Source organism: Gamsiella multidivaricata (genome assembly GCF_025024155.1).
Source record: "Gamsiella multidivaricata strain RSA 2152 chromosome Unknown BC939scaffold_43, whole genome shotgun sequence".
Classification (NCBI taxonomy): domain Eukaryota; kingdom Fungi; phylum Mortierellomycota; class Mortierellomycetes; order Mortierellales; family Mortierellaceae; genus Gamsiella; species Gamsiella multidivaricata.
Genome location: NW_026251751.1, coordinates 67,222 through 79,077, shown reverse-complemented (window position 1 = coordinate 79,077; position 11,856 = coordinate 67,222). Strand labels below are relative to the sequence as shown.

The 11,856-nt window shown below is 49.2% G+C and overlaps 2 protein-coding genes across 2 annotated transcripts; one reads left to right on the top strand and one right to left on the bottom strand.

Moving 5' to 3' along the window:
- Positions 1–2: 2 nt before the first annotated feature.
- On the bottom strand, positions 3–2,288 carry BC939DRAFT_201497 (HSF-type DNA-binding-domain-containing protein). The gene is made up of 5 exons (XM_051550620.1): positions 2,070–2,288; positions 1,852–1,944; positions 1,027–1,737; positions 419–937; positions 3–334 (listed from the first exon to the last, which is right to left on the bottom strand). The coding sequence occupies exons 2-5, from the start codon at positions 1,913–1,915 to the stop codon at positions 123–125; spliced, it is 1,506 nt and encodes a 501-aa protein (XP_051410975.1). The 5' UTR covers positions 1,916–1,944; positions 2,070–2,288; the 3' UTR covers positions 3–122.
- Positions 2,289–5,934: 3,646 nt separating this feature from the next.
- BC939DRAFT_455116 (uncharacterized protein) lies at positions 5,935–11,794 on the top strand. Its single transcript, XM_051556151.1, has 2 exons — positions 5,935–6,945; positions 7,863–11,794. The coding sequence occupies exons 1-2, from the start codon at positions 6,212–6,214 to the stop codon at positions 11,515–11,517; spliced, it is 4,389 nt and encodes a 1,462-aa protein (XP_051410974.1). The 5' UTR covers positions 5,935–6,211; the 3' UTR covers positions 11,518–11,794.
- The last annotated feature ends 62 nt before the right edge of the window (positions 11,795–11,856 follow it).

The window sequence follows — 11,856 nt, the reverse complement described above, 5'->3', positions numbered from 1 at the left end:
GCAATTGAGCGATGTTGTTGGACCATGTCCTCACTTTTTTGAAATGACAATGCGAATATATATATATATCTGTTCTTGTTGTGTCTCATGGACAAGAGGGAAGCAAAATCCTCTTTCGGTAACTAGACAGGATCCATGTCCAACAGATCCTCAAGATACTCCTCCTCGTCCACTGTCGATATCCTTGGATTGGCACCGACGGACGGAGACTGTGTTGGTGCTGTCAAAGAAGGTGGCACGGCCGACAACGAAGTCGGCGTCACTGTTGCGCTTGCTTGATCGTTTCCAACCGCTCCTTGATATGCATTTCCCAGAGTGCTCGATCCGCTCGGGTCTAGTGGTTCAAGTACTCGCGTCAGTCTTGTGCAAATGATATCCATGTATCACTTGCTATTCCTCCCGGACGTTCAATGCTTACCATATGAGTCCGCCATGGCAAAGTAAGCATCGCTGTCAATCAATCCTTGCTGCCACAAAGCCTCAATGTTTCGCTGTAACTGGTCCATTTCCTGCGTAATCTGCTCCACACTCTTGGTGACCGAGGCCCCTTCCGGCGTTTGTGAAAATGACGGCGGTAGTGGCGCTAGCGGTGGTGGATTGTGCGTTGTGTCGAGCGCATTCGCCATCGAGATTGACCGGAGCATATCATGGTGGACAGGCGAGAGCGCATTCGGCAAAAGCGTGGTCGGGATCGTGATATTCGTCGGATCAAATTTGAAGCCATTGGGAAGCGTTGTGTTGATGCCGTTGTTTCCAGCGCCGACATAGTTCAGAGCAGGGAGGGATGTTAGATAGTCGGGGAAGTTGAGATTCATCGCTGTCGCTGCCGAGACTGTGGGAACTGCGGGAAGGGTGCTGCTGATAGTTGTGGCCTTTGATGTCGAGTTCTGCTTCGAGTTCCCACCTTGCTGGGTGTTTGCGAGCAAGGCCAGTGTGGCTATAGGACAAGCAGAACAAGAAAGAAGTTAGTCAACGTTTTGAGCACGAACTAATAGTGTGTTGCGGTCAAAAGAGGAAGGGCCTTACCAGGTGTCAATTCGCTAATATTGAACGGCAGCTTGCTGCTGTTAAGTATACCATCGACTGTGTTTGGTTTGTCATCCGTCCCGCCACGCTTCCTCTTTTCACCAAGTAAGGTTTCCGCTTTGTTGTTCTCCTCTTCCTCTTCATCTCCCTCCTCAACCAGCCGTCTGCCATCATCAACGCTTGAGGACCCATCGTGATCTCCGTCCGTGATAGTCAGTCTCGCTTTCTTGTTTGGTACAATCGCCCTCTTCTTGTCGCCCGAGAACACGCTTGCCAAGAATCGTAGGATCTTATCGATCGTATCCTGTTGTCTCTGATGTCTTTCCCGTGCTGCAATCGACTCCTGCCACAGTGATTGATGATCCCTCTCGATGTTCTTCAAATCCGTCGAGATGGCGACTTGGTGTCGTTTAATAGCCGTCACTTCCTGCAGGATATGTCCCAAATCCATTGTGAGTGCATCCTTGTCTTCGTTGCCGCCGGAAGCCTTTTTTCGCGAGACCAAATATAGCAAATCAGGTTGGTTCCGTTGAAAATGCGGGTTGCTGAACTCCCATTGCTCAGAGTCCGCGTCAGGCATAAGAACGCCTTGTTGAAGATGGGGCACCTTATGAAATCCGTACATGTTCAATTGACGGACAAAGGACGAGAAGTTGTTGTGCTTAAAGAATTTCGGAAGAACTTCCTTGGCAAACTCGACATGGTTTACGACTATACGGCAGCGGACGAAATCAGATTAGACGCCAACTGCTACTCGAAGACCAGCCAAAGAGCGCGAAGAAGACGAACTGGGAAAATGTATCCAATTCTGTTTCTACGACTTACCGATGAAGGACTGTCCATCATCTGACCACTTGATGAGATTGTTCGAGGCGGGCTCCTTTACCATGCTAATAACAGAAAAAATAGCAACAGGTTCTAATGGTTAATGAGTGTCGAAAAGATATTAGATGGCAGCGAAAAAAAAAAAAAAAAAAAAAAAAAGAAAACAAAAGAAAAGAAAAGAAAAAAGGCGATATGGTACTCCAGCGCAGAAGCATTACTTGTAGAGCTTAGTCAAGAAGGCAGCTACGTTTCCTCGAGCACCAGTTGTAGCACGATTCAGTGGCTGTAATGATTGCGAGCTGGATGAAGCTGAGGCAGATGTATCTGCTGCTGTTGTACTTGAGGGATTGCGGTTCCTCACTGTCGGCCGAGAATTCTTGCTGTTCGAGGCGTTGGTCATTGATGAGGTCGCCGAGTTAACGGAGGATCCCAAGCTGGAGAGCAATGCCATGGCAGCCTCTGAGTGTTGCTGTTGCTGTTGCTGCTGTTGCTGTTGCTGTTGCTGTTGCTGTTGCTGTTGCTGGGAAGCGTTAATAAGCGCCAGGGTAGACCTGTTGACGGGGCTCATGATAGCGCTGCTGCTGTTTGCTGGCGAAGACATGAACGACAACGTGCTAGACTCTGGCGTGGTGATTATTGGTTCCGGGTCCTCGTCCGTGCTGATGCTGATATTGTTGCCATCGTGAATGTTACTCGGAGTCGAAGAGAGCGGGCTGTTGCTGGTAAGCTCAACTATGCGCGGATTGCTCCCGGTGGTGTTTTCGTTGTTACCCGAGTCGATGAACCCGTTGGTACTGAACATCATTCCCGTCTGTCTCTCTTGCTTCTTTGTTTCTTTGTTTCGCTTATGTCTCTTGTTTCTAGCCGTTGCTTTTCGCTGCTTTGCTTCCTTGGATGATTCCTTTCCCTTGCGACTTGTCTCCTGAGATGAGACTGCAGCATTGCTTGAGACGCTTTTTGTACCGCGAAACCTGTGACGGCTCGTGAGAGCTGGCCTTGCCCGTACTTCGCCAGGCTCTTCACAGCAAGTAGCCGCGCGAATGACAGGCGAAGGAAGGGGAACCCTGGTTGGGACAGCGCCTTGATGGCCTTGGCACCTCCATTCCTCACAGTAGCTTTCTTGCAGCCACCTCATTCATCACCTATCTAATGACGTCGTCCTTGTTCGTTTTCTCACGTTGATTGATGTGAAAACCTGCCCTCTTACTAATGATGAGTGCTGAGTAACAATACCAATGAATGTGCTGTTTCGGCTGCTCAATGCCATGCCAGTCCTTGCAGCAGGTGACCAGATTTCCAGCTCTAAGCGTTTATTAAGGTTGAGCTGGTTTCGAGATCCAGTTTTGGTGCGCTGAGGCGGAGGAAAATAAAATAGATGCAAGAGTTCAGCAGAGCATTAAAATCAGATATTTTTTTTTTGTCACGGCCATAATGAAGTTGACAACGCGACGCCGTTGCAGCAGGCGAGCGATTGGAAAGGTGGGAAAGACGTTCAAGCGCCGGCATACTTACAACTTGAAGATGCGATCGATATTGAGTATGTCATAAATCCAGCAGTAACAATTGACGGATAATGAATGAACGTGGCTACTTGGACATCTCATTGCGTTTTTGTCGTTAGTGCCTTTTCCTTTGCTAACCAAAAATGGCTGCAAAAGAACAGAACAGAGGCGGATCTTTGACCAAGGCGCATAAACATGTCCCAGACATGATTTGTATGGTTGACGAGAACTCCAGAGCCTAGATTCCATCCCTACAAGAACTGCAGTTCATGTCGTTGCTATTTTCCCTCCAAAAAGAATATCATTTTGGACAAAATGATATTAAACCCAACTGCAGTATGTACGCATGTGTGTATGCATGTGTGCGTGCGTGCCACAGACATCAAACTGTTGAGCACTGCACTGCACCTTGCTTGCCCCGTCGTATTGTACGTTATTATTGTCTGGCATCAAACAAATCTGCCAAACACTATGATCATGGGTTGCATTTGGCGGCAAACGCCAAAATGAAGGGATGGAGTGCTTTGTTTCTTGGCTTTGCGCACGTCGTGCAGCTACATGCACGCGCTAAATACAAAAGGGCAAAAGGCGCAATGGCGAGATTGATAATATTGGCCACGAGGCTCATTGTTTGATGAATAGCCCTTCATCTTCATCTTCGTCCATAGCGCACTGGTCCACCGCTTCTTGCTAGTCTATACAATATACAGCAGACCCATGGTGCTACCTGCGGTGATAATCCGCGGCTTGATCGTAACCAAATAATGGAAGTACATCTTTATGAAGGAAAAAAAAAGGAGAAATGCTCAATGCTCTGGTGATGTTTGCTCTGATTTTCAAGTATTCAGTGGGAGACCACATTTGGTACTTTACTTCTATTCAGGTCATTTGGCTGCAAATGTAGCTTAGCAGTTCAGGTGAATCATAGGCGGGTGCATACTCGATCAGTGATTTGCAATGCTACGCTTCATGCTCTTCTTTGAGTTTTTTTGCCATTTCTCGGAGGAAGAAAGATGGAAGGAAAGACGCCAGGAGTGCGGCGATAAACTAAAGAAATACGTAGTCAATCTAATGTTAGCAAGAAAGTTTGATACGAAAGCAAGTGCTCCATCGCGCGCGCTCTTCCTTCTTCTCAGTATTTAGAATACCTCTTCATTGTCAAAGATTAGCCTATATGTCACTTGATTTAAGTGTCGATACATCTGGCGAGTTCAGTGGATTTGCCTGTTGTACCATTACTGCCTCAAGAAAAGGGGATCAACCCGTCAAGAAAAAACGGGATGTTTGTTTGCGATGATACCGATCCTTCCTCTTCGTCCTAAAGGGACTGATAAAAATAAGAACAGAAAAAGGTACGAGTTTAGAGCATGCGCGCTGATGCAGGTGAGGGGATGCACCCGAAGCCGAGGGAAGCTCCTTATGGACAAGGACATCGCACCTATTCGATGTTTCCCTTAGGCATTGCACCAGATTCACCTGCGGGCCTGTTTTTGCATTGAACATAGTATGACCAAAGTCCGTGATTGAGGTGCTCTCCAACCTGGTTTTTTTTTTTGTATATTTCAAGAACCGTTTTGGATTCTGAGCAACTTGGAAGCGAGAGACATGTTCGAGGTTAATAATCATGATGTCCTCATATTCACAATTACAACAAAGACGCAGCATTTTTCATTTCCCATTGGTTTAGGCGGGTAGACGACAATAATGAACATGGAAAACGCGACAGATGTGGTAGTTGGGACATGCAGCAGCATTGTCAGTGGACTAAGCAAATATGAGAGGGATACCTGAATAGCGATATATTTTTTCCTTCAATGGGGCTGCATCCTTAAAAGCGTGGAAGAAAAGGGCACGATATATAGACCGTGGTCAAGCAAAGGAGCATGGCACCCATGCTCCCACCTCTTTTTTTTTGTTTTCCTCTTTCTTCTTCTTCCTTTCATCCCGCATCACAACTCCACCTCCATCTACCTCCATCCACATCCCACCTCCAGTCATTCTTCATCCTCGACTCAGATCAGATTCCACTCCAACCTAATACTTCTTCGAAATTCATAAACCGCTCACTCTCTCATACTTACACTCGCACTCAGCTTGATCACTAACGACTGCCCCCCCCCCCCCCCCTCCTCCGAATTCATAAATCAAGATTCAATTGATACCCTGGCAATACATTATTACACTTCACACAGAGACAACTCCATCGTCGCCTCAACCTTCACGCACACTCCCTAGTCGATTCCGCGTATAGCGTAAGTCATGGCTATTCATCTCCGCTTTGTAATTACGGGTCCAGCTGAATGTCCTCATTGTCTGTTGAAGCAAAGTGGACCAGTTGCTATGTATCCTTTCATTTTTCATTATATGGCTGTATGTATCATCTGCCTTTTTCTTTCTTTCGCGCGTGTTGTTTACATAGTGCAGCAGCAATTGACCCAGTTCATTATCAGTATCTCTTCTTCTTTCCAGATGAAGATAAAAAGAATAAAAGAACAGGGGAAAAGAAGCAGCAGAAAAAAAAAAAGCAAATTGGGGGGTAAAAACAACAAACTTTGTACCTGATTGTGACAATGATATGAAAGGCATTTATTTCAACAGGGGCATTCCTTTCCATTCAATCAACCTTCTTTTTTTGTCTCTTATTTCACCTCTGTAACCAAACTTGCGACTAATATCGAGACCCATTTGCAAAACTACCAGGAACATCAATCCGTGGCGGAATTGCATTATCAACAACAGTAGCTTTTTAGTGGCAACAACAACGCCAACCGCTAGCACCGACATCGAGGGCTTGCTACACATCTCTATCTTTTTATCAACCACAAAGTCAGCAGCCGTGCCGTTGGCGATCCGCTTTCATGAATACAGACTCCTATCTAGACAGGCCGCACTACAAGCATCCTCCCCGAGGAACCGTGTCCTCAGCCGACTACGAGGCAGGCGAGGAGAGCTCCACATCCTCCATGGACCGCCACAATGCCGCCGGTTACAATAACAACTCTGCTTCGTCTCTCGGATACCCACATGACGCATACGATCCCAGGTCCAAACAACAGCAACAGCACCATCAAACACCACCTGTACAACAGCAGCAACACTCCTTTTCTAACTCAAGCCAGCCATTGTCCGGATTTGCCACTCCTGAAAGCTCACCACAATCCCAAAGCAGTGGCCATCAACGCAGTGGTAGCGGCAGCGGGAACGGCACCGGCGCCTATCATTACAGCAGCGGAAGCGAAGAAGATCATGAGTCATTCCCATCGCGAGAGCCACCATTGTTGAATGATCTGTCAGGCGCGGAGTCGTACCGTGTCCGACGAGACTCGGGGTTGCCAATCAAGATGACAGCCGCCAAACGACTCCCTCCTTTCGGAGCCAATCTTTCCTCCATTCCAGCAGGGTCACATATTGTAGAAGAAGAAGAAGAAGAAGAGATTGACGACCAGATGGACAGATGCGGCATTCATGAGGATGATATTGAGAGCATACCGCTCGATGACGACGAGCAGGAGGCCTTGCAGCAGATGCGCGATCGGGACTTTGATGCAAGGCAGGTGAACGACAAATCCAGGAAGGGCGGGTCAAAACAAAGGTGAGCTATCGTTGGTGCTCTTGGTCGTCGCCATTTACCATGTATCCTTGCTGTTATTGTCGTTGTTGTTTACCTCATGATCGGCCAGGCCGTCCTGGATGGCCCAGGGTGGCATTATTGAGTCGATGCACGTTGGTGCATAATCAGCAGCCATTTCCATCCCAACCGAAGTATACACCATAACAGCCGCAACGACAAACAATATCATGAGTATGAGCACGAGTAGTATACCAGCATCAGCATTAGCGGCAGCATTGTCAACAAACAGCATCAGCATCAGCAACAACAACAACATCATCATTATCATTATTATCCAAAACAGAGGCAGGAGCTGGATAAGGGAGCGGACCAGGGAGCGGATCAGAAAAAGAAAAGGCAATCTATATGGTGGATTATCCCACAGGAAGAATGGTGCCTTGTTCAGTTCAATTCAGAGCTGCCCAGCCCAGTCCAGTCCAATTCAGTCCTGCTCCCAATGAACAGCACTCCCAGTCGAGTGTGCGTGACATTCCGCCAGTAAACCATCCCCCAGTACAGCGGCGGGTACATTTCTTTTTTCTTACCAATGAGCAAGGCGGCATGCTGCATCGCGCGCTTATTCCGTACGACGCATTTGGAAGTGCCCTCGTTTACTGTTCCTCCCATTTGCATGCATCTAATGCACCACAATTGGACCAGTGGGGAGCGAGCAGTGGTTTTTGTTTGTTGCATCTGCAGCATTGCAATGGACCGATAGAAGGACTGACTGACTGACTGTGCGCTGGTCTTTGGCATTTTTTTTCCCGCCGATCCCTAAATCAACAAAATTTTCCCGCCCTGCCGCCCTACTCTCTCTGTCTACCTTTTGTTTGCATATCACATTGAAATACTGACGCGACCCTCCCGTCTCCTATGGGTTCAAAACTCAATTTGTCTAGCCTGGCTGAAATGCCCTCGAGTCGGTCCTCCTTTCACCCTTTTCCTTCCCCTCCAACAAGGACCGTGCCCACCACTGCATCCAATTCTGTAAAGTCATCGCCCTCTCCTTTGGCCTCCGCCCCATCCTCGCAAGGCCATCGCACTCCTCAAGTGCATCCCATCCGTCCACCAGAGCCAGACCGGGGACCAGCAGACCTCAGCAACCCCAGCATGGCCCTCGCCGAAGCCCTCATCGCCGCCAGGTCAAAGGCTGAATCCAAAGCTAAGACACAGCAGCAACAGCAACAATCACAGCAACAGTCATCCTCAGGCACAACGTCCTCCAATGGCCACAGCAGTTTCAGCTATGTTGAAAATGAGCATAAGCAAACGCAGTCCAACACCCAAATCAGGATCCCTGTACCAGATCTCTCGCCCTCACTACGAGGATACCCATCCCACTCTGGCCGTCAGCAGGACCTCGAACGGAACCCAGAGGGGCTTCTCTATACCCGCAAAACCTCCTTCACACTCTCACCAACGTCTTCTAACCCAGAATTAGCAGAATCCCAGACCGACAGCCACTCTGGGTCATATCGTACACCTCGCCCCAACCTCGGCGGCGGTCTCAGCGCACACCATGCTCCTTCAGCATCAACAAAGTACAACAGCCGTGGCAACAGGCCCATAGGGCCCAGCATTTCATCCACCATGTCCAGGTATTCCGATGACTACCAGCAGCAGCAGAGACAACACCCATCCCAGTATAAACGAGAGTCCAGCCTCCTTGGCACTTCATATGATTCTGCCAACTCTGCTCAGCAAGATGGAGACCTGTATTCAAGGTATACATACCCAGGACAGGAGTTGGAGCAGGGATCCCTCCCCAGTCAAGGCTACACAGAGAGTCTCCAGCATTCACCCAGGGACACACGCGGTCAGTCAAAGGAGGGGTATGCCAGTCAGCGCCTTTTTGGATCTTCTGCGGAGTCAGCATCTCATCATTATTCAGGCGATCAGGGAAACATGTCCAGCAAAGCGTTTCAAAAGCAGCGTCAGGATCACAAGCAAAATGGGCGTGCCGAACCTTCCACTTCTGCTGTTTCAGGAAACGGTTTTCCGGCCACGTCTTCTTCTCACTCGCTTGGCCTTTCTGAGGATCTCCAAGATCAACTGACCACTGAAGCCGAATACATCATGAACCGGAATACGGAGTTACTCCGAATCCTTAATATTCGCGACGAGGAGATCCAGACATTGCAGCAGGAATTGGATCACACTCTCAAGGTGATGCACGAGTACGAGGATGACCTGATGGCGATGCATACTGCGGCCGCAAAACCGTACGAAAGCTATCATCAAACATTGGATCAGATCGGCCGCGAGATGACGCAACAGGAGGCGCTTTTGCAGGGATACCAGCAGGAAAACGAGAAACTGACGACTCAGCTTAAGTCTTCTGTCGAGCTGCGTCAAGAGGCTGAGAAGCGTCATCTGCAGACAGTGGAACGGCTCAAGAACGAGATGGCTCAGCTGCGGTCCGAGCTGGATAGCTCTGATCAAGAAAAGTATGGCAATGCGGACCTTCGAGTGTTGCTGAAACAGGCACAGGAGAGCCATGAAAGGACGCGAAAAAATCTCAAGGACAAGGAGGAAGAGCATCAGGCTGAAATCGCGGACTTGAAGGAGCGACTTCGAGTGACAGAACAAATCCTGGACGAAGAGCGGAGGGTCAAGACCGAGGATATGCAGAAACTTGAGCGCGAGGTGCAGGACTTCCGTGCTGGATACGATGGCATGTTAGCTCAGCTGCAATCGCTCATTCCCAGTTACCGAAGACCTCACTCGAAGCGCGCATCATCTTTGTCCTCTGCGGATGACAACCAGGCCGATACCACAGTCGATTTGGATCTGGAGAAAGACATTGGCTTGATCAGGGCCTCGGCATTGAAGACCTCTACGGAACCATCAATCTGCAGCAAGTTGAGTTCACCTTCGCCACCACTCTCGGATTCCCAGCAACAGCAGAAGGGATCCAAGAACAAGCTGCTGGACCGTAAACTCACCTCCACCGAGACATTGACGACTGCCAGCATGCCTAATCACGCAGACGGCGACAAGCTGGACTTGGAGGAGAGGCTTAGCAAGTTCGAGGCAGATGTGCGTAAAAGTCTTATGCGCACAGCATCCGTCGAAAGTTTCATCAGCGTTCGATCTTCGACTGGAACCGTCATTCCTTTGTCTTCTCAGACCAAGAATCACCAGCACCATAATGGGAGCTCGCGAGAGGATCTACGACTGTCCGCGCTGAGCGAGCAGCACAAGCTGGCCAACAAACTGAGAGATCGGATTAACACGCTTAATGTTGAAAACAAACGTCTTCATAAGGAGCTGTCCTCGCTTTCACTAGTTTTGCGACAGCAGCAGGCGGAGAGGCAGCGCAGGGTCAATCAGCTTGAAGAATTGCTGGATATGCACGAGAACGCCGCAAATCAAAGGCTGGACGACGCCAACACGGACGAGGGTCAGGCTAGGATCCGCAAGGTCATCCAGGGTCTACTGGTGAGGATTCGAACCAAAGAGGCCGAAGCCGAGTTCTACCACAATGCCTATCTCGACAAAGTCTTGGAGCTCGATCAGATGGCGCTCGCCAACGGCAAAAATCAAGTTATGGAGAACCACTTGGATGAAGGCCATGCTCAAGCGGTGGTTGAGGGTCTTTCGATCGCAGCAGCGCCTACCAGCGGCGTCGAGGCACTCGAAGCTCGCGTCAAGGAGTTGGAACGCATCAATATGGAGACTGCTTTCCGATTGGCAGCGGAGCAGAGACGGGCGCAGGCAGCCGAGGCGGAAAACGCAACTTTAGTCCGCGAGAAGCTGACGCTCGCTCGCATGCTGGAGGATCAGGTGGACCAGCTCCAGTCCAAGTTGAGTGCGGCAGAGATCGCAAAGGCCAAACTTCAGGACGAGAATACTACTTTACGTCAACAAGGACCCAAGGACCAACAGCAGGGCGAGCGAGGCCATCCTAATGGTCAGGAGAGTGCCGCCAATGCCGCAGAAGTAGAGTCGGTGGCCATTATGCGTACTCGGATGCTGTCGCTCACCAAACAACGAGACCAGCTTCGAGAACAACTTCAGGAGGCCTTTGACATCCAATTGACAATGCAGGATCGCTCTGCGGGTGGAGTACCAGAGTGGTCTGTGGACGATTATAAGAGGCTTGAAAAGGCTTTGGAGGAGAGGACCTCGGAGCTGGGCGCTTGGAAGGAGCGTGCCGTCGCTTTGGAGAAGGTTGTGGAGCGAATCAGGATGATCAAGGACAAGCCTGAGCCGACAGGACTGTCGCTGGAGAGATCGTCGACCCGCGACAGTGATTCTGTTGTCAGTACATCGTCAGCTGGTGGCCGTTCACAGCATCATACGCTGGAGGAGCTGGACCAAGTCGTGCTGCGGTTGGAACAGCGCTTGGAGCGTCGCGATCAGGAGCTCCAGGAAGTGGTCTTGGAGGCGAAGCGACAGACGGATCAGCGACTAGAGGCATGGAAGGCTAAGTGGGTTCAGGTAGTGCAGCGGAAGAATGCAGAAATTCATCGGTTCCAGGTCGAGCTCGAATCGCTAATGACAGCTGTGGACCGAGATCGTGCGAGGATGGCTGCATCGATGAAGAAGTGAGCGTTCTTGGGAACCTTTGCCACCAGTCCAATGCCGTTTTTATTATTGGTGAACGGCAGTTATGGTTTCGTCCGCATGTTTGCCTGCTTATGATACCCCAGTTCTTTTGCATTATTATATATTTCTACCATTCGTAACATATTTATTCGTGTACTAATTATACCCACCTAGAAAAATCAATCTTTGTGCTAATACCAACGATCCTTGGTTGTTCGCTTTCATGCGCTTCTTTTCTTTAACTTCTTTTACTTCTTTTTTTTTTTTTTTTTTTTTTTTTGTTGTTGTTCGCAATGAAGTTGTGCCAATTGGCGGCAACTGTCACTTGTACAGTCAAAACAC